The following is a 21963-nucleotide window of genomic DNA, read 5'->3' on the forward strand; positions in this document are numbered from 1 at the left end:
TCGAGCGCGGCAGTTCAATTGTGTTAATTTGCTGCATCTTCTGATCAAAACCGAAAGGATTCAAGACACTATCAGATTTCTTTTGTTTGACAGTATTCAATATAAAGTAAAGTTTGAATTGTGATAAGTTGGGGTATTTAAACATTTGTATTTATCAATACAAACTCAAATATATTCCTGTAGTTAGGCCTACTCTATGCATGTCAGATTTGATACACAGCCTACTAATATGCATCCTGGTATTCGCGTTATAATATACTTCCTTATATTTTCACTATTTATAAAGAACAACCATATCGGTCATATATTGGAAATTGACACAAGTGGTTTATCCGTACCGTTTTATCGGTGTTTATTTGTGGACGTGGTGACGAGGTAATGGTTGTCCGGTTTACAGGCTATGGAAGGTTTTACCTATTGTACCGTTAACAGTGCTTTTCATGGATTAAGTGTGTACACTTTTTAGCATAGAACTTTCTATGCAATGCACATTTGTAATTGTATTACCCCCTAATGTTGTCATGTGATGCATGTGAATTAAAATAGATAGAAAATTATATCAGATCATTTCGCCATACATTATATTTCAATTCCAAACAAAATAAGACCCACACAACTCAGTAAACAACAATTCATTTAATAATTAATATATGTGGTCTCTAGGGGAGGGGATTTGAAAGGTATAAAATGGTCATATTAAAATAATTGACCCATTGTCTTTCCTCCTCTCAGTATACCCAGTCCAGTTGCCTTTTGACAGAAGACCTTACATTTCTGTCCTTGACGCAGGTGTCCCAACTTTTCCAATGTATATAACTTATCTTTGTGAACGAAACATCTCTTGCTATTCACATAAAAGCCTCCAAGTCCCAAATGTAATGTAACACACAACCAACGACACAGGCAGACCTTCCTCCTCACACAATAGCCATGAGATCCTTGAAGAGGTCAGTGTGGTTCTGGCTAACCGTTCACGAGCAGTTCATTTTTCTGTGGAGACGAGCTATTTGCATGATACTTTAATTACTTAGGACTACCTCAGGAGAGGGTACTGATTGATACCTGAAACAATGACGAATAACATAACAGTGAATATATTTAATATTATTATTATAGAAGATAATTAATGTTGAGAATAATAATTACAAAGGCATTTTCACTATACTACTATAATCTGGTCCTGGCCATATACCAAATTAGAGGAGTGGGGAAACAGTTACTGGAAGTCCCAACATATTGTGTGCACCCACACAATGCAACGACATGTTCGTCCTTGAAAACAGGGTGGAGGAGCTTCAATCACAGAAGTGGTCAAGTTCAGGGTGTGTATTTTGCAGGGTGAGGCAGAGAAGGTACAGATGTGCACTGAACTTTGTTAATTCAAACATTTCAAGAGTAATTTGTCTTTACAATGATGAGACAAAAGACTTAAAACCAAACATCCCATTACCAATGTATTTTGTAAGGCATCATCCGAAACACAGGATTATGATTTATGTAGAGGAGGGATTTAGAACATCCCGTAGAGTTTAAACAAGAAAAGGAGTAACCCTTCATGTGTTCTGAAAGTGCACACCCCTCTGGAAGAAATAATTGTTTTAATCCAACAGGAAAAGGCTTGCTTAATAAAGCATGGAACATGAGATTTACCTGTCGAAAGAACAAAACTGCCTCGTCATATAGCTAGAATAACTACTGTATTAAGGAACAGCCTATAAAATAAAAATACACAAGGATGCACAGAAAACATGTACCTTTAAATTGCACTGATAGAACTATTGGGAGGGGGATATTATTCCATGTCATTCTGAGTGTCACATGTCCCCTCCCGGGACCCAGTGCGGCCGCTCGGTTGCGACTGGACCCGTGTTTGGTTGTGGGTCTGGGCAGGCCGGGCGTTGCAGAAGCCCGTCGCCAGGGACGACTACAGAGGATGGGGAGGGAGGTGGGGGGGGGCAGGTTGAGAGCAGCACAGTGATCCTTATGTTTCCCTTGATCTCCAGTGTTGTGCCTGTACTATCTGGACTCCCCGTCTTTATGGGTGCTGTACAGAGTCATCTCGCCCGGCCCCCCCATTCTGGAGCCGCGGGGGGGCGTTGACGACCGGCTCGTCACCGAGGGAATGAGGGGCGGCGGCGCGCCCACCGACAGCGCCCCGACCAGACCGGCGGGGGTCTTGGTCAGGATGCCGTTGGACATGTGGTGCGGGTGGAGCTGCCCGAGGCGCGAGTAGAGGCCCGGGTGGTGCTGGGGGCCGGCGGGGCCCCCGTGGGAGAGCGGGTGGGCCAGGAGGCCCGGGTGCAGCTGCTCCAGGTGGGCGGCGGTGGCGGCGTGGGACTGGCTTTGGAGGTGGCCGCCGGCGGAGAGGTGCGGGTGGGAGTGCGGGTGCATGCCAAAGTACCGCGCTCGCTCAAAGTCTTCCCTCAGGATCTGGGCTCGCTGCTCCTCGTCCATCAGCCCGCCGCCCGGAGGCCCCAGCTGGGGGGGCCGGTCAAAGTGGTGGGCCATGAGGCTGAACTCCTGGCGAACGGAGGCGGAAGAGGTAGATGTCTGAGGGTGGTGAGGGTTTGCCGCCGCCGCCGCCGCCACGGCCGCAGCCCGCTCCGCCTCCAGGAAGCGCTGAGCGTGTTGGTGCTGGAGGAGGCGTGCCAGGTGGGGGTCCGACCGCAGGGCGAGGTGCGGGTCCGAGCGCAGGGCCAGGTGGGGGTCCGAGCGCATGGCCATGGCCTCCCTGCGCTGGTGCTGCTGTTGCTGGGCGGCCAGCTCCCGCCAGGGGTCCCAGGTGAAAGTGTGCGGGTTCTGCGACGGACCCTGAGGCGGGCCGTGGGTAAAGCGTTCCCCCCCTGGACCCATCACCAGGCCCCCGGCTCCGGCGGCGCTCCCCAGGTAGGCCTCGATGGCCCTGGAGTGCTCCAGCAGAGACAGGTGGTGGTGGTGGGGAGGAGGGTGTTGCGTGGGGAGGGGAACCCCCGGGGTCGGAGTGAGGGACATGGACGAAGAGGAACCCGAGTTGGGCTGGTGGGTGCGGCTGTTTGGACGCTCAAATCCGTGGGGGTGTCCGTGGCCGTGGCCGTGGGGGTGGCCGTGGGATGGAGGCTGGTGCAGGGTGATGGGTATGTGCTCCGGCTCCTCTTTGCGCTCCTCTTTGACTTTGACGGGTGGAAGTAGCAGGGGGTGTTTGGACACGGGCGTGGGGGTCCGATCGGCCTTCTTCCCGGGGGCCATGGAGAAGGGGTGTTTGGAGACGGGCGTGGGGGTCCGGTCAGGCTTCTTGCCGAGGCTCATGTTGGGGCCGGCGGCCGACCCGGAGGAGGAAGATGGATGGTTGTCTCTTTGGGAGGAGCCGTGGGGGTGCTCGCCGTGGTGGCCGTGTCCCACGGGGTGCTGGGGGCCACGGGGGTACAGGTCCAAGGGGGAGGGGGCCGAGCGGTTGGAGGGTGGGGGAGTGGTGAGTACGGAGGACGAGGAAGACCTGGGCCGCTCTTGGTCCGACACTAGGGAGGAGGGGCCGAGCGGCGGCCCCCTCGAAGACATCATCTGCATGGGGGACCTCTTGTCCCCGTCCCGCTCTCGGTTGAGGCTGCGTGCCAGCTCCTCGATGGGCCCGCCGCCGCCCCCCAGCCCGCTGCCGTGACCGTTGAGGTGGGACACCGGGGTGCTGCTGCGGGGTTTGAAGGGGGGGGCGACGGGGGACATCCTCACAGGCTGCCGGCCATACAGCATGTTGTCTCTGCAACACAAAGTGTCCGCATGAGTACAGCATTGTTTCACAAAGCACATGTCTTTCCATTATTAATCCTGATTGAAGAAATAAGTCTTTCAATAGAGCTATTTAAAAGTTACATTGTAAATCCTAAAGTGCATGGAAGGTAAAAGGCAGCACATATAGCTTTGCACACCTGTCTTTCTCATCCTTGATGTGAGGGACGTCTCTCCTGTCCAGCTCCTTCCCTCGGTCCCTCTCGTCCCGCTTCTCCGCCCCCTTGGCCCAGCTGGGACCCCCGGGGAACCCGGGCGGCCCGCCGTGCAGGCGGTTCCACGGGTCGTGATGGTTAGGGTTGGACATGCTGCTGACCACACTGGCTGGAGAGTCCTTGTGGCCGAAAACCGAGCCACCTGCAGGGAAACCAAAACCAGGTCTCAGTACGAGGACCTTGCTCTTACTTATCCCCGGCCGTTTTACATTCTCATGTGCAAAACTAGAAAGAGGAGACGGCCTACAGGGCAGGGGGGCTGAAAGATACTGGAAGAGCTTGTCTATCTATGGGTCTGGAAGATAAATAGGTGTCTATCAAGGCGGTAGTAGTGCTAGACTGACCCAGTGTTGGGCTACCAAGTCCTCCAAAGGCTCCAGAGCCTAGCGCTCCCAGTGGAGTAAAAGGTGGTGAGCGGCCATATGGATCTGAAACATACACACACCATAAGCAACTGGTTTATAATCCACTGATTTAGAATGGGATTTTAACAGCAGCACAAGTCAATATGTTAAATACACACACCATGAACTGGTTTATCATCCCATGATTAACAGCAGCAAAAGAAAATGAATTATAGGCCTTAGCCTTCCCAACATATTAGAAAGAGGATAATCCTTTTGAAGCATGTGAGGCATCTAATGCACTTGAGAACAACAACCAAGTGTATATTTTATCCAAGTTGACGTTAGTGTTCCTATTTTATCTTAACTGTTTAACTAATTGTTATAGTTGTTAGGAATAAACAATACAGGAACGTTTTTTGCTTCAAAACAGAAAAGGCATGTAGAAGAAATCAAAGCCGTATGGGGTGAATCAAAGTGACAGATATGGTCACGGATACTGTCCACTGACGTGTCTTTTGGCGGTCGAGCATACCCAGGTGTGCAACTGGATTGAGGAAAGACGAGTGAGGCGTTGATGGAGGGATGAAAGGACTCGAGGACTGATGGACTCCACCTGGGCACCAGGAAAGGAGGGACATATGATTTTCTTAAACCTGACCTCATTCATTAAGACAGCCAACAGAGATGCAAACACACAATTAATAGTGCATGACGGTGGGTAAAGGATTAGCAAAAATTTCTCACATTTCTAATAACTACTGAAAAGTATTCAGTGTGCAAAGAAAACAAAAAAGACCACAATAACCAAAGCTATTCACTGCCTTCTACTCCCAAAAACACTTAGCTGTGCGCACATACACACACCTGCTACGGTGAACAGACTGGCAGGTCTGGTGAGGTCATGTGTCGGAGGAAGGCCTCCTCCCATGGGCCCCAGAGGGCCCAGGCCCCCGGCTCCAGGCATGCGGGGCAACAGCTCATTACGGAAGTCCAGTTTGTGAGGATCAGCCTGCATCAGCTGACACAAAGGAAGGAGGTGACTTAGGACAAATCATGGACATCATGGATATCTTACCCAATTGAACAAATTGTAAGAAAAAAGTAAAATCAACGAGGACCCTGGCGTAAGCTTATCATGTGGAATAATTCCGACAGATCTGGTCAAAAAGTCCTAAATTAAAAGCTTTATGAAATATGCACAGTTTGCTTCCAATTGGATGCTGGTTAAGATTTAGGCTATAAGAAAGTCTACTAGCAAAAGAACAATGCAATTACCTCAATCTTCATTACATAAATGTTACGTTTTATAACATTTGTTTTCATTGGACAGCCTACCTTCACCTTCTTCTGATGGCTTAGGATCATCCAGGCCACGTGAACATGCATAGCACACCATTTTCCCGGTTTCTGCAAAAGACGAAGGCCAAGCGTTACGTGGAGCTTGAGTGGATGTGCCATTTAAAGACATGCTAGAAGTCTTTGTACACCAAGTCGGTGCAAATGATCAGGGTTAAGCATTGCAATTAGTTTTCGGGTTTTGCTAACGTGAACATACTAGGTCCGTTCAATGAATGTTATTCGTAGAAAAAGAGACAGTGGCATCAGCATAAAGAGTAGACAAGGAGACGTACAAGCAAAGCCATAGCAGAGGAAACAAAGATAGACGTGAACTCTAGTTCTACAGAAAGACCCAATATGGTGTGCAAAGGCATTGATTAGACGAGCATTAGTCGATCAGAACGATAAGGAACAGGGTTAGTTCAAAGAGTGGGTGAAATGGTGACCCCAGGACTGAAGGGATGTCTCGGGATTTCAAGTGTCCATCTTTTGCTTACATTACTGACTTTCAACGATGTCCCAAATGGTTCAGTTAGCTACGAGAGAACAGAACCGTAAAAAACACTTAAACAAGTTTCATACCATTTCCCTTCTTATGTTTATGTAGCGACTGAGCACATCTCGGTGCACATCATTAGCGCCAAGACTCAGATTAAGAGATACTGGTCTCGGATCAAGACAAGTAACTCATAGGACAACCTCCATATGTAAACATGATAGAGGGCCACATTCCCGTGCGAGTACATAGGATATAGAGGTCATCCTCACCCTGGGGTCTTTGGGCTGCAGGTGGTGTGGCACCACCCCTAGCCGGGCAGTCAGCTCAGGACCGGTTCCCTGAGGGACGAGAGGCTGTCAAGAACAGCACAACAACATCAGCACAGCACCGTCGGCCAGGCAGCCTACACGTATCCCCAACATACGTTTAGGGCATCCAATGGAACAATACTTGACAGTCTAATGAAGCGGCTGGCTATAAATAACTAGCAGTGACCATGTATCAAGTTGGTCACACAGACTCACTGCTATTCATGTTAATGATTCTAGAAGTTTACTTCAAGAAGGGTTTTCACTGCGCGACTCAACTAAACATGGTCAAACAGGGTATCCAAGGCGTTGTTGAAGGATAAATGATGTGTGTGCCACTCTGATACACAGAGAAAACACATCTTGGAATGTGGTCAGGTAGGTTAGTGGTTGGCGAAGTTGCAGTAGGTGCCTTTGACCACCTCTCAATGAAATGTGATGATCAGATGCTTATCAATAAACTGGGAATTCCCTTAATAATATTTTCATACATACTTTCATGCTTGGTGTGGATGCGTTCTACTCTCAGATCTGCAATGGCCTTGTCAAGTGACCGAAGGGGCAGACTGATCTGACGGCATACTTCCTCATTGATAAAGAACGCTTGTGATTTCCAGGAGGACAGGACAGTCCTACTTACCTTTGGCTGGAAGGCTCCCTGCAGGGAGCTGAAGGGTCCGGTGGGGGGAATGACGGGCTGAATGCCAGGGACTGAGGGAGGGGGGTACTGTGGGAAGAACTACATCAGCCACAAGCACACACAGAAACATGACTTAGTCACCAGCAGGCTACACCTATCCCGCTGGCTTTATAGTAGGGCAGTAGGGCTTATGCGCTGGTTACTTTAAACCCCGTAATTCTAAACAGATGTATTCTGTTGTATATAGGGTAGCTTGCCTTGATTTTTAAGTATGACTGCCATTGATGTTTTTTATTTTTATATACGAGCGATTTCTACATAAAACGATTTGAGTCTGGATTTGATTTGTTATCCCTGGTACTTCATCATAATGATACTTGAAATAATCCCATGGGAAACTCCCCTGCTATAACCCACCCTTAAAGGTCCCATGGCATGCTACTTTATGGATGCCTTAATATAGATATTAGTATGCACCAAACACAGTAGTTGAAGACGTTCCAGAAATTCAGCCGTGGTGCAGAATTACAGCCACTACGAGCCAGTCGTACATTGAGCTTTCCCCAAATGCGCCGTTTCTGTGTCTGTAGCTTTAATGCAAATGAGGAGGAGAGAGGCGGGTCAAGGAGGAGGGTGGGGGTGTGGCCCTGAGCAGCTGACAGCCACGGTACCATGTGCTTTTTACTGTGGATGTATCGCAATGGCGAGGCGCACACAGCCTTTAGCCGTGCTCTAAATATTCTAGAACACACGGGGGTCCTGGAGTTCTATATCTAAATAATATCATATTATACATAGATAGCTATCATATAATATATATTATAACGGTCAAAAGTTGTGAGCCTCCATACGATATTATGAATCTCAAAAGACCGTGTCGGGTTCTCCGACGTCTCTGGTTCTTCCACGTCCACATCAATCTGAAGTAGACTGAACCGCGCGCTGCCTGCTGTCCGCTGCCGGGCGGTGGTGCCTCGCGGCAACCGGCGGCAGGCAGCATGTCGCAGTTCATGTACTTCAGGGAGTCAAAGCCAAAGTTCCTTTCCCCCCAATTCCTTCTCAACCATGGCTGAGATAACCCCAACTACAGTCTCGTTGTGGAAATACAAGAGACGTCAAAGAACCGAGGTGTTATGCGCCATAACACAAACAGCAAACACTTGCGATACAGTGTGTTTAATCACACACAAACACATGGAGCTCGCACGGTCGTGTCTCATTGGCGGGCCAAATTCTCTGGGCGGGCAAGGCAGAGAAAGGGGAGGAGCTTAGATCCTTTAGGACGACATATGGGACCACATTCCAAATCAGCGCGCTTGAGCCTCCGTTTTTCAAAGGCGAGCAGAACACCTAGTGCTTATTTTACACCGAACGCAAGTTTTAGTCACTGGGAGGACATAGGCCGGCTAGGGGAACTCATATTTATGTTAGAAAACCTCATAAAGTGCGATTTTCATGCCATGGGACCATTAACTTGGAGCTAGGAGCAGTGGGCATTCTCACAGGGTAGCACCCTGGAACCAACTCCAGGTGTTAACACTCCAAGGCCAGGTGTGGTACCCTGGCCTTGCTAATAGGCAGGAAAGGAGTGTTAACCAAGATGTAGTGCCCTTGCCTTTCTTATGGAGTGTTCACTTCCATGTTTTGGGGAAGTGAACCCCCCCCCCCCCCCCCAAACCCAGGACCTTCTCGGTGTGAGGCAGCAGTGCTAACCACTGTGCCGCCCTAATCCTCATAACAACATAAAATACTGACAAAATACTCACAGTGTGTCGGTACAAGCCCTCCATCTTGCCAGGATATTTATCAAACTAAAAAAGAGAGACAAAGGAATGTTTTTGGTTAAAGAGAACCACCATAATACAACCAACTGGACCTTTGTGCCAGCCTGGCTCAGAGCCCCAGGAGCCAACAGGAAGGTTCTCCTCACCAGTGGCGGCGCGGTGGCCGTCGGGTGCAGGAAGGGCGTGAAGTGTTGGTGCGTGTGCGTGTGTTGGTGCTGATGGTTGTGCTGATGGATCTGGAAGTTGAGGGGCGGGATGCTGGGCTGGTTCTGGGACGTCCTGCCGGAGGAGCTGGCCGACGAGCTGGAGGTGGGCGGCCCGCCCGGCGTGGAGCGGCCGGCGGCGCCCACGGCGTTGCCCTCGGAGCCGGGGGCGCTGCGGCGGCCGTCACGCTCCTGCGAGGCCATGAAGCGGGAGTTGAGACGCAGCAGTTCCTGATCTGTAGAGAGAAAGCCATTGTACGGTTAGCCACTTCATCCATTACGAAACACTATGGCGGTCTATCATACAGTTAGCAGACTTTCACAGCACAAAGTGCACAGGTTGGACTCTTTCAGTGCTTAAAACCAGATGGTTCAAATAAAAACAAAAAGACAATTATTTTTAATCTTTAGCCAGATTTTAACTATGCTACTGGTAAATCATGGTACAATATGCAACTCATTAAAATCTGGAATGCGCTTCATTCATGCCAGGCAGAGTGGCACTGGAGTGCACAGTCTAAAACACAGCTCTATTTTAAGCACCTTGACCACAAAATATGATGGACAGCACATTCAGGCCGGTTGGTGTTTCCTTTCCTGTTAAAACTTCACAGTTCTCTGCCCACACATGAACCGTCACCTAGATGCAAGGCATACGCTAGCCGGCTGTATAGCCTCATCTCACTCCAACGCTACCTTTCAAGACAATGCAGAGAATGGTTTCTGCCAAACTATAGGGGCCCATTTCAAAATGTGTCGCTCCGCCCGTTTCTGCTTAGTGAAACAGCTTTCCTTGAAAATGAACCGCCAATGTTGTTGTTCCTCTTACTACTTTTGTGTTTGGCACCCAAGCGGTGCCTTAGATACATGCCCTCTGAATCACCAAAGCTCACACTATGCCCAGGCCAGTGCTTCAACACACTCAGTTCTCCTCCTGTTAGAGCAGAGTGAGGACCGAGGCCCACACACTCAGTGCTACCTGTTACAGCAGATTGGGGAACCTGGGGGGGGGGGGGACTACAAGGCAGCACCGTGGTGAGTATAACAATGTTATATTTTAAACAACATTTTCTCACAACACTGGTGATCACGTATCTCTTTCTGATGGGCTACTCTGAATGTGTACATTGGCAAGCAGGACATCATATCGTACTCAGAATGTTGTTGCAATGCCAAACATGCTAATCCAAACACATCGCGCATTTTGGTGATATTTCACCAGCAGCTAACTCAGGTTCTCTAAACAAATAAAATATTCTGTAAAGCCTGGCGTGTAGCCTGGCATATAGCTTTGCCTTTCAGGTCCCTTCTCGGTTTTTCCAAGCTCAACATTAGAAAGAACAATGAAGCAATAGCATATATAGGAATCATCTGGTGAAGAACAGTTAACAGCATTGCAGAGTAGGGAGTGGAATAGAGAGACCCAGGGGCTCCTACCTGTGGCATTAGCATGTGCAGACACTTGTGTGAGAGGCGGAGGAGGAGGAAGGCCAGGGGAGGTGTACAGGGCCCCAGAGCCGGCTCGCGACGGGGGCCGCATAGGCCCCGACGATCCAGGGACCCTCATGAGGGGCATGGACATACTAGTGGAAGGAGTGGGCGGACGCATGAGGGAGGGTTTGTGTTTGGGCTGCGGAGGGCTGGGCCCTTGGCGGCTGTGCAGGCCGTTGCGTTGACTGGGTCGGTTGACTGAGGATGGGACCGCCATGTGGGGCTTCAGGCAGGAGAAGGGGGCAGAAGAGGTAGAAGAAGAAGTAGAAATAGGCTCTACGGGCTCCAGGCTCCTCTCTTGACTGCGCTCCAGGCCCGACACCCTGGGGGTCACCATCAGGCGAGCGATGCCTCCACACCGGGGGGGCAAAGAGGGGCCATTCTTGCCCATGGACGAGGCCAGGCTCACAGGGGTAGGCTCCATCACTAGAGGAAAACAGTGCAGTGCAGGTTGTTAGTTATACTTAAGCTTACATTGGGAACATGGGTTTAATTCCAATTAGAAATATATAAACTAAAAACTACTTTATAAGAATCCTTATCATACAAACTGAATACTGGAGATGTGTCTGCAGGCCTAAGGAAACTGTGTAAAAGTGCTACTTCCCCTTGAATAAATTATGGACAAAAGTCTCCCAGATGAACAAACTAAAGCAAGAAGAGTTCCCTGGTCTTACCTTTCCTGGTACTGACTGTGAACACTGGGTCCATGTAACCATCAGAGGCCTGCAAGAAATAACAACAAGGTTCAAATATACCAAATAGCAAGTCAATAAAATAAAGCAAATTTCTCATTATTAGGTCAAACTTCTGTCAACTGAACACAGGAATAATTAAAGGATTGTATTGCTTTTAAGAGCCTAACACACATGTCTTAAATTAAAATGTATTCAATTAAAGATTAGATTAAATACAAAATAGAATACACACCTTATCTCCTGAATCACTCTCAGTGTCACACTAAAAGAGAAAGAATGAAAGAATTGCACAATTAATGATGACCCATACAATACATAACATTAATTGGTATTTCTGACAATATGATCACAACACTGGAGGAGATAGCACAGGCTCGGAAAATCAATATGAAACCAACAAAAAATGCAGAAACACACTTACAATGTAGCCAGTCTCCAAAGAGAGTGCAGAGGCGCCCTGTAAAAAGGATACAAGGTCACAATTTTAAAGTCACAACCTATAGCAAAGTAAAGCACAACATTTAGTCAGGTAAACATGCCTATCTGCTTGCATTATTCAATTATTAGAAGGCTTTTGAAGAGCAGCTTCCAGGTTGGCATCCCTAGTTAACTAATGCAGGGAAAGTATTTTGTAAAACTCTTACAATTTTAATCTCTACATTTTCTTAAAGCTAGGGTAGGCAATATATTTTAGAAGCCATTTTGTCATATTTCAAGTTCTCTTTACACCCCGAAAGAATCAATAAATCATGATGCATGATGTTCAAAATGCTCAAATGCTAACAAAGGGAAAATGTGCGGTATCTGCAGTCGCAGGCCTGTAATGAGCCTGTCCCATCATTTCAATTGGCCTGAATTAAAGGATTGGATGGGTTTCCCGTCTGTCTACCTACATGCACTCAATCTGACCGTGAACTTATGCGCATGACCGGAGTCTTCCATTAGCTAGGCAGACCTACTGCTAAAGTAAGAGAGCTAGTCACAGGTTTTTGAGAGGGTCTTTGGATTTCTTTAGATGGATATTTTCAGAATCTAGATGGCTGGATACCCCAAATTGCCTACTCTAGCTTTAATGCATTGTGTAAGAGCAGATTAAAACCAAGGCAAGACAAACACTACAGGTATTATGAATGGCAAGTAGAGCTCCTAAGTAGAGTCGAATAAACCTTCATTAATTCTGCCTTTAGCACACTTTATACGCCTGGAAAAAAATAACAAAAGTATTAGGCTGCGGGCCATCTCTCCCATTATTGAGAGAGTTTTCACAATGGTCACCCCCAGGCTTCACCCTATCCCCTTGCAATGCTCCTGGCCATCTTCTCTAGCTCTAGCCTTAGCTTACCCAGGTTTGTTTTTGGCCTGCGTGTGACTTGGGATAAAAAAAAACAGATCTAGCTGTACTTCCAGGTGTACAAGAATGAATATAATGTTACGATTGCTTTGCTACAGACTTTCTCCACACATTAATTAAGTTGGGATGTCCCCCGGCACTTTGCTCTACACCAGCATGTGAGCCATTAGTTGTTTACCTTTGTAATTTCATCTAGCATTTTAGAAGCCACATAGAGCTAGCTACTAAAAAATGTCATTAAGAAGATGCCATAAGATCTTGATCTTGAACAGCATTGAGGCTTTTTTGTATATTATTTTTGTCAATCTGATTTCCTGTCACATCAGTCTCAACCTCAATCATTATGTATTATGTGCAGTCAGTTAAAAGTAAGAGGAAGGAACCAATGACGAAGCAAACCAGGCTGCTTAAGACTACATATTAGTGTTATGTCTAGACCCTTATAACACCAAGAGCATTGACTAGTGCAATGTCACATATATGTGGGATGGAAATCTTGCATACATGGCAAACATAATAGTGTGATCTATGGAACCCCATACACAACCAGCTATATGAACAGAACAGATGAACAGATAATGAGCTAGATGCTGGTTCTCAACAATATGATGTGGTTGCAGCACCTTTACATCCGTCTTTCTCCTCTTCTTTCTATTCGTGCTCCAGCAACTATGGGAGAAGCTGGGCGGGCCGCCTTCATCGGGCTCCGAGAGGGGCCCTCCACCGTTCTCCTCCGGCCCTCGCTTCCTCTTCCTCTTGTTGCCTCTGCCCATCAGCATAGCGGCGCGCTGGGTGGGCTTCAGAGAGCAGTCCATCTGGGGAGAGGAGACAGAGAGGGTTGAGGGTCATCGGACAGAGGGAGGCCTGGTTGTTAGGGGTAGACTTAGTCCTGACATGGTTGTAGTGCAAAGTGGACCTTTTGGATGGGCTTTATTAATTCACTAATGGCGTGACACCTGACTAAAAGGTGAAAGCACGATGAGAAATGATCTATGGCCAATGTGTGAAAAGGGAAATTCCAGCGTCAGTGAGATCACTTGTCTTCTATTAGAGGGAGTAGTCATATTTCCTGATGATGAAAGGGGAAAATACTAAAATAAAAAATAAAGATATAAATACTCTTTTCTTTCTTTGAATACACTTTCAAACGTCTCAAACTAATAAATTCTCAAGGCCGAACATGCAAAGGTTTCAGAAAAGAAAGGAGCATTGGTTTTGTCAATTTTCTTTGGCATTTTCCCAAACAACCTTTTGACATTCCTCCACACAGTATTCATTTATTGGTTTGTTTTGCCGGGCATGTCTGGTTACATGTCATTCGATTTTCCTAAGTAACCAACTGAGACACACCTTATCAACCAACACACATCATGAAACAACACCATTGCCCATGTTTAAGGTATTAGTTATCCAATCTTTAAGGATATTCAATGTTTGGGAGAAAACAATTTGACTTCAACTGGGGCAGTTCTTTTTTCTTTAATGTCATCAATGTAACACATACTTAAAGCAATAACCTTATTCCTGATACCGCATTTGATTACAAACCCAACTTGACAATATGCCAATCCTTTGTTGTGGCTTTCAATATATATGAATGTAATGTGACTAGACTAAGCATCACACTTCATACTTGGCTGTACAGGACTACTTCTTTTTGGTTCATTATTTAAATCTTTCTAAACGGGTAAGGGTCTTATGATGAAATCTCATGAATCTGATTATTTTGATGTTTGCTGATAAACTAAGGCTAATGGCACAGTTTCAATACACAGTATTTAGCCAAGGTCTTAAAATGGTTTAGATTCAAGAGATCACAAATATATCTCTTGTTCTAGTTTATAGGTCAACTTGTTGCCTCAGTGGTGAGGAACTTTTTACTGAGCATAGCATGGAACAATGCAGTTCCTACTCAACCCTAGGATTAATTAATATACATTGGCATTAATATGAATAATAGAGAAGATGCTGTCTCTTTCTTTTTTGGTCCTAATTTTTCTTTGCAAAATGTAGATGAAAACAGAACCTTGATTTGAATATTTTGTCTTTTATCTACAGGTATATGAATGTTTACCCACGGAAAGCCAACTATTAAAATGTTAATACACAAGTTTATGATGAAGAACGAAACACAGAAAACAAATATTTTTGTATGAAATTGGCTAAATATGCATGCAATTTAAGTATCTTTGCTATGGTAAAATTAAATATTAACAACGTTCCCTTAAGTAGGACAGGTAACGCTCGTTAAAGTGCTGAACTCAGACCACTTATTTTATTGGCATGTTGCTCTACACTGCAGCTCATTTGCATAGGATTGCACTGCTATGAATTTGTTTCACATGGCAAATGATGCATCAGTGCCGCCTATGTTGATAACTGCCATGCAGAATGACTTCCTGAGCCTGTCGCAGAGTTTGTGGAGGATAGTTTGGGTTTAACCGTGTAGTTGTATTAACTTGTCAGGGCTTGCTTTTGGTCATTTAAATAATATAGATCACTGAATAACTGCCTGTGACAACCCTTATATGTTTCAAGCTCCAAGTGTGGTTGTTTAGGGAGAATATGTATTTTACCGAAATACCTGGGTGGGTGGGTGGGTGGGTGTGTGTGTATATATATATATATATATATATATATATAATACAAATAGCTACATACTTAATCCGCACATGAGCTTATTAGCACATTTAAATAGACAATGGAATAACTGTTCAAGAGTTGTGCAAAAGGGTACAGCGTGCAGTTACTATACTGAACCAGGGGAGCACCAGACGCTGGTAACATGTGCACGGTGGGCCCTCTTGAAGCACAATACTTCGTGAAATATTGCAGGCCGGAGACATCAGCTGCCTCAACGGCATATAATACTGGTCTTCCCCCTAAAGGAACGGCTAGATAATAAAAGGGGTGCTCTGCAACAGCTTAAAAAACGCCGTAGGTAATTACCTGAACAAACACCAATGACTTAGGTGGAAATCAAGTTTGCATTGCACACAATTTCCTGTCATCTTTAGTAAACTCCAATAAAATACATTGCACCCTACAAGACTGGCGTGCTATCAGGTGCATCAGTGTATCGCTTGTGAATTTACCTCCAAGGCCTCGAAACTGATGAAGCTCGCAATAGCGAAACCATCGATGAGGTCTTCCTCGCATGACATCGATTCCCTTTTCCTCCGACGAGGAGGCCTGTGTCTTCCAAATCCGGGTCGGCATTCTCGTCCACCGGCACCAAGAACCGAGTTTGTTCCACAAGCTTCACGTTCAGAGCCCGAGGACAGGGATGTGGCTCGTTGTTCAGCCAGGTCGACTCTTCTCCTCTGCCGTTCCCTGTCGCGCTGAGAACGAGACCGTCGGCTCTGCCTGAAACCACTGCTTCGGCTCGGACCCTCCATGTTAAAACGAACCCTTTATTTCCAATCAGTCCGAAGGCACTTAATTTCAAGTCCTGGTCCGGTCAAAGGCACCAAACCGCAAATGAACCACCACCACACAGGCCCTCCGAGGAGCCTCTGTTTAAAATGGCGTTTATAGTACCAGTGTCTATTATTTAGAATCCTCTGAAAACAGTATTTCGGCATCGATGCCTTTCTTACGCCGAATTTTGTGTGTCATTTCAATATAATGCAAATAAGAAAAATAAGGTATAGAGAAATTCATAACATGTTCATGACATGCAGAAATGTCAGGACATGGCTGATTGTGTCTCGTAGAAGGCTAACGCTAGCTAGCTAGCTAGCTTGCGAGCAAGGACTTCAGCCGACAACCAAATGTACGTATGTAAACAAAAAGAAAAGTCTGCCGTACTGACAAAACAACACAAATTAACAGTTGTTATATTTTCAAATCTAGTTTTCGTTTACCTCGGCATAATTAAATGTCACCCGTTATTCTGTAAACTCCACCACTTCACCCGGCTTTGACAAAATAATTTAGGGAATTAGCCAAACGTTAACGTTAGCCAATTAGCGAGGCCAATAACCCAGATCTCCGACGCTAGGAAAAAAGCCACCATGGTACGCGATTTCATGAATTGTAAATGATAGGATGTGGTTTGGGTTGTCTCCAACTAACAAGTAAAGCTCGCCTGCCAGAATGAAATATCCTGTTGTTCCGACAGTTCAGTCCAGACTCCTCGGATTAGGTTGTTCCCTTCGTGTTTTGCCTGTTAGCCAATTAGCCTTAGCATGTCTGTACCACCGAGATAACAATATATTCAGCAAACTTCGTAAGAATAAAACTATTCTTGAGACAGTTTTGAAAATACAGGTAGGAAGAAGAGCAATCTCGTTAATTGGTGATTTGCAGCAGCGTGGACAGGCTCCACTGTCAAAATGCTAGGCCGATGCGAATGGTCGGATTCGCACCACATCAAAAGAAAGACGTAGCGTTAGTGTTAGCACTCTCGCTAACTAGCCGAACGGGCAGTTAGAAGGCTAATCCAAAAACAACAATTTGGGGGAAAAACGGCAAGTTTATATCAGAACCGGTCAGCCCAATAGACCCGGCTTGTCGCTTCTTCACGCAAGAAAATGATTTCCTTCCACCTCCATCATAAAGAAAATATTTAAGGCCCGCATTTCAAAGCCTCGGTCTTGAGTTCCATACACAAGGGTGTCGGCCAAGCCCTCATTGGGCTGGGCAACTCCTACATGCAGCCTTCACTGTGTAATCCAATGTTTAGAAGAAGTTGAGGGTACTCGGCGACGTCTTCATGAAATGTATCGTATTCCTAATCCAGTCTGCCAGTACACAATTAGAAAAGCAGTACGACTTCAGTGCTGCCTCTCTTTAAAGATCCCGAATAATTGGAAAATGTATCGCGAAAATGTACAGACACAACCCCTGTCAGCCGTGCAGTGCATTGTGTGCGTGATTCTTCTTCCTCCCTCATGATAGTATGAATTTGTGAGCATATGTGGTGCATACTGCCACCAAGTGGAATTTGTTAAAACTAGCCAAACTCAGTGTTTACGTAAAATAAGGAAAATTATCTTATCAGACCTCGAATGACGTTCGTGGGCTCTTAACGATTGATGATTTCCCCTAACAGCATGTACTGTGTACTGCATTACATAAATTGCTTAGATTCAATTTATAAACTTGACTTAATGCTGCAGAGATACATTATACATCCTACAACTCTGCAAAACATTAATTCAAAAACATACCCAACTCCTGTATTTGTTTTTTTTTTCTTTAATTTACAATTGTCATTACATCAATGAGGATTTATAAACATTAAATATTTATACAACATGGATGGATAAAAATAACTAGAACTGAGAATCCACAGATATGCATCATCCCTGTGTAGGAACTTGCTTATGTGGTCCATCATGACCCACTCCCGAGAGTCCTGTGTGACAGCAGCGAGTGCAGCAGAATGCCTGTTGCTACGGACACATTCAGAGACTCTATACCCGGGATCAGTTGCCTAAAAGGTGGGATGGTTAGGATGGTTTGACAATGAGACAACAATTTTTGTGACATACCCTCCCCCTCCCCACCCATTAACAACAATGTAGGTTTGGTCATCTGGAAATCCGAGCAGCGAGTAACCACAGTGGAACAGTCCTCTGTTAGAGCTCCCATGGTGCCAACCACATGCCAACCCTGTGATACTTTCAACTCCAGCATTTTCACAAGGCTTTCATAGCAATAAATGTCCATGACTTCCATTGCACCTGAACTAGCCTTGCTCACTACTGGTGTCAATGGGCAGCTATTGTGGAGACCGGTGACCACTCTGTCTACACCAAGGAAATAAGCTGAGCGCAGAATTGCTCCAAAGTTCATGGGATCTTGAATTCCATCCAGCACAAGCCAAAGTGGTAGAATATCACTTATTTTGACCGATGGGAAGGCCGTCTCCTCTGTAAGATAACTCAGTGGACTGGCCTGAAGACATACTCCTTGATGAACACGCCCAGTAGAAATCCGGTCCAGATGCTTTTTAGTTACTCGTTTGATCTGCACTCCTCGTCTGTGAGCCTCCTCACACACCTTTATGACAGAGGTCCTGCGAGAAACGTCGCCCTCTTTCACTAAAAGTTGGAAGGGCTTTCTTCTTCCAATGGTTAATGCCAAGAAACATGGAGAAATACCAAAAACTACATCATAGTTTTTTTCTTCCTTGGCATCCCTTGTTACATTCCCACGTATTGGCTTTTCCGAATAGGCAGTAAAGTCTTCAAAACTTAACTTATGAAGATCTTGTGCTCTGCGATCTTCTTGAGGTGATCGCTCAAACGGGTTACCATTCTTTAGAGCTTTACTTTGGGCACGATGCTTTTGATATTTACCCTCAGACCGCATGCGGCCCGGCGACCCATTGGATACAATCTTCTTGCTACACACATCATTACGTTTTGGCACAGGTGGTATGGCGCAGTCCTTGGAACACAGAGGTTTACTTGCGACATGGTAAAGGGCAAACTGAGGGCAAATCACTTGCTTTCCCCAAGAAGACTTGAGCACGTTACAGCAGTGCTTAGATAGCCATCGTTGTTGACACGCAATATTCCACAAGCCCATGATTGTAATTAGATGTCATTGAATTAAGGCCTTCTGGAGGAACCAATTTGTAAAATTGCGTGTCCACTCTTTCCACTATCCTTCAGCAAGCTCAATAAATAACGCTGCCCATGTTCACTTAGCGCTTTAACAAACGTGTTTTTCTACCGGTGTCTAACCATTCCTCGCATTATAATACCCGTCCATGACTAATGACATGTGCACTCCCTTCGGAAATACAGCAGCTATTTATATGACGTCACGTCCGGGATCTGGAGCCACCTTGATACGGAAGTGTACCATTAAAAAAAACATACACCTTAAAAACAAATCGGGCTGAAGGCAACCTTTACGCATCTAGGTTACTTCGTTTTTGGTACCTCGCTCATCGGTCATCGAGTTAGACTACATCTGCTTCAAGGTAAGAACAACACAAGCCGTCTTTTATAAGTCAGGACACAAGATTGGCGTTTCTTAGTGTAGCTAACCTCACCAAAGGGAGAGGAAAACAAACGTACGATAGTGAACTATCGTTAGGCCTTGTGGACATTTATTATTGAATAGTGAAACTAGTTCCAGTCGTTTAAAACTTGAGCAAAACTTAAACATGACAATGTTGTCTTCATTGTTAAAAAAAATCAGGACGAGTCTCAATAGGTAAACAGCTGAGTCATTTTACTGTAAATCAACTTGAATAAAGATAATGATTGATGTCTATCTTATTCTTTTATCTTTGTCAACGCCATGTGAAATGTTCAAGATACTGTTTGAACTAGTTTGTATCTTTCTTTCACGGTTCATGCGAAGATGATACACCTTTTTAATATCGCTGTATTTAGTTTCTTGTCATGTGACCTCTAATATCTATGCTCGTACTTCAACTATCTCCCTTTTCTCATTTTAAAGATGGACTTCCTTTTCGGGTCAAGAAAGACCCCAGAGCAGATGCTGAAACAGAATCAAAGGGCACTAAATAGAGCGATGAGAGATCTGGACAAAGAACGTCAAAAGCTGGAGCAGCAGGAGAAGAAAATCATTGCTGACATTAAGAAAATGGCCAAACAGGGACAAATGGTAGTGTGATAGTTATGTACCCAGTTTATTCGGGGTAAAAAGGAATGAGAATTACATTGTGACACAATTCAACTTATTGAGTTTTGTTGCTTTATTGGTTGTTATTGCAGGATGCCGTCAAGATAATGGCTAAGGACTTGGTTCGCACACGGCGCTATGTCAAGAAGTTCATAATGATGAAAGCCAACATCCAGGCAGTCAGTCTCAAGATTCAGACACTCAAGTCTAACAACAGTATGGCGATGGCGATGAAGGGTGTCACAAAAGCAATGGCCACCATGAACCGCCAGGTCAGTTGTTACTTATTTGTTTGAGTTCTGTGGCTGAGTTATGAAAGAGAAAAGCATTTAGATTTCTCATTTAAGATGGTTCACTGGTTATTACAAATATTTGTATTAGTGTATTATTTAAATTTGATTTGTTCTTCCCAGCTCAAACTGCCTCAGATCCAGAAGATAATGATGGACTTTGAGCGACAGAGTGAAATCATGGAAATGAAAGAGGAAATGATGAACGATGCGATAGATGACGCGATGGGTGATGAGGATGACGAAGACGAGAGGTGACGGATTAAAAGATGTCTTTTTTTAGTGCTAGCACATGATCCCAAAGCCAAATTCTCAAATCATTAATTGTGTTCTGTTTCATGTAGTGACGCCATCGTGTCCCAAGTGTTGGACGAACTGGGTCTCAATCTGTCAGACGAACTTTCAAGTAAGAAAAACATTATCGTGTTTTTGCCAAATGACTTGTATACAATGTACATTGTGTCATAAAGTATTACATTGTGATTAATGTATTTTCACACATTTTGAAATGCAAGCATGTACATGATGATCCTTCTTCCCTTCGTTTGCTTAGGTCTGCCCTCGACGGGAGGGAGCCTCTCAGTGGCCGGCGGGAAGAAGGTGGAGCCCCAGGCGGCCCTGGCCGATGCAGACGCAGACCTGGAGGAGAGGCTCAACAACCTGCGGAGAGATTAAACACAGGGAACCTGTCAATTAACGAGCACTTTGGTTCCTGGTTTTTAACAACACGCAACAAATGCTAGTGTTAGTAAATGGTAAAATGTATAAAAAAAAAAGAAGGTATATGGCTTTTTGTGGCGGCAGATTTACATTGTGTGACGTGTATCTTTTATCAACACACACTGTGGTAATTTCTGAAAGAAAAATATTGCGCGTGTGAACACTAGCTTCCATTTGCATGACTTCGACCATTTTATTAACACTATCTGAAAACCCAAAGTGGAGAGTAGGTAATGCTGCATCAGTTACCATTTGATAAGTTTCACATACTGCACAATTTGTACCTCAGACTAGTTCCCATGAATCATTGTTGAGTAGTATATGTAACCGTGTATTGTTGGTCTATCTCCTTTTTGTATTTTTCATTTAGCTTTTTATGCTTTTCATAGCAGCACAAATTTGGACCAGGACAGACATAGGTGAGGATGGTACAGCAAATGTTTAGCAAGAGATAGTTAATCAGCCTTGGGGTTTTCTTAATAAATGGCTAATCAAACATACATATTGAATTGATGCATTGAATGGATTTCGCCCTCACCGCAAGGTGCCTGGTACATAAAACCATTTTAATCGTATTAGTTCTGTTCAATAACCGATGAGTGGTCATGTTTATATATTTGCAAAATGGTGTCCCTTTTTCTTCTTTATTCAATAAACGTTTCCTTTTCAAGGGTTGTTTGGACTATTTATGTATCGTTAAACCATAGCA

General features: G+C 45.2%; 3 protein-coding genes across 7 annotated transcripts; 1 reads left to right on the forward strand and 2 right to left on the reverse strand.

The window, feature by feature from the left end:
* Positions 1 to 621: 621 nt before the first annotated feature.
* On the reverse strand, positions 622 to 17491 carry fbrs (fibrosin). Of its 5 annotated transcripts, none has more exons than XM_079756697.1 (17): positions 15729 to 17491; positions 13257 to 13448; positions 11704 to 11739; positions 11515 to 11544; positions 11262 to 11310; positions 10531 to 11010; positions 9037 to 9329; positions 8873 to 8917; positions 7107 to 7193; positions 6428 to 6496; positions 6157 to 6195; positions 5657 to 5728; positions 5186 to 5339; positions 4854 to 4934; positions 4319 to 4402; positions 3900 to 4116; positions 622 to 3730 (listed from the first exon to the last, which is right to left on the reverse strand). In XM_079756697.1, the coding sequence occupies exons 1-17, from the start codon at positions 16029 to 16031 to the stop codon at positions 2017 to 2019; spliced, it is 3945 nt and encodes a 1314-aa protein (XP_079612823.1). In that variant the 5' UTR covers positions 16032 to 17491; the 3' UTR covers positions 622 to 2016. The 5 variants fall into 5 exon arrangements, with proteins under 5 accessions (XP_079612823.1, XP_079612821.1, XP_079612822.1 ...); XM_079756695.1 differs by having other exon boundaries at positions 6428 to 6511; XM_079756696.1 differs by having other exon boundaries at positions 7107 to 7205.
* Positions 17492 to 17973: 482 nt separating this feature from the next.
* mrm1 (mitochondrial rRNA methyltransferase 1 homolog) lies at positions 17974 to 19243 on the reverse strand (the record flags this gene model as incomplete). The annotated part of the gene is made up of 1 exon (XM_079756703.1): positions 17974 to 19243. The coding sequence occupies exon 1, from the start codon at positions 19171 to 19173 to the stop codon at positions 17974 to 17976; it is 1200 nt and encodes a 399-aa protein (XP_079612829.1). The 5' UTR covers positions 19174 to 19243.
* A 185-nt stretch (positions 19244 to 19428) lies between these two features.
* On the forward strand, positions 19429 to 21924 carry chmp2a (charged multivesicular body protein 2A). The gene is made up of 6 exons (XM_079756709.1): positions 19429 to 19573; positions 20059 to 20226; positions 20337 to 20516; positions 20658 to 20788; positions 20879 to 20940; positions 21088 to 21924. Exons 2-6 carry the CDS (start codon positions 20059 to 20061, stop codon positions 21207 to 21209), a joined length of 663 nt encoding a protein of 220 aa, XP_079612835.1. The 5' UTR covers positions 19429 to 19573; the 3' UTR covers positions 21210 to 21924.
* Positions 21925 to 21963: the final 39 nt, after the last annotated feature.

This window comes from Pollachius pollachius, assembly GCF_949987615.1.
Source record: "Pollachius pollachius genome assembly, chromosome: 19".
Taxonomy (NCBI): domain Eukaryota; kingdom Metazoa; phylum Chordata; class Actinopteri; order Gadiformes; family Gadidae; genus Pollachius; species Pollachius pollachius.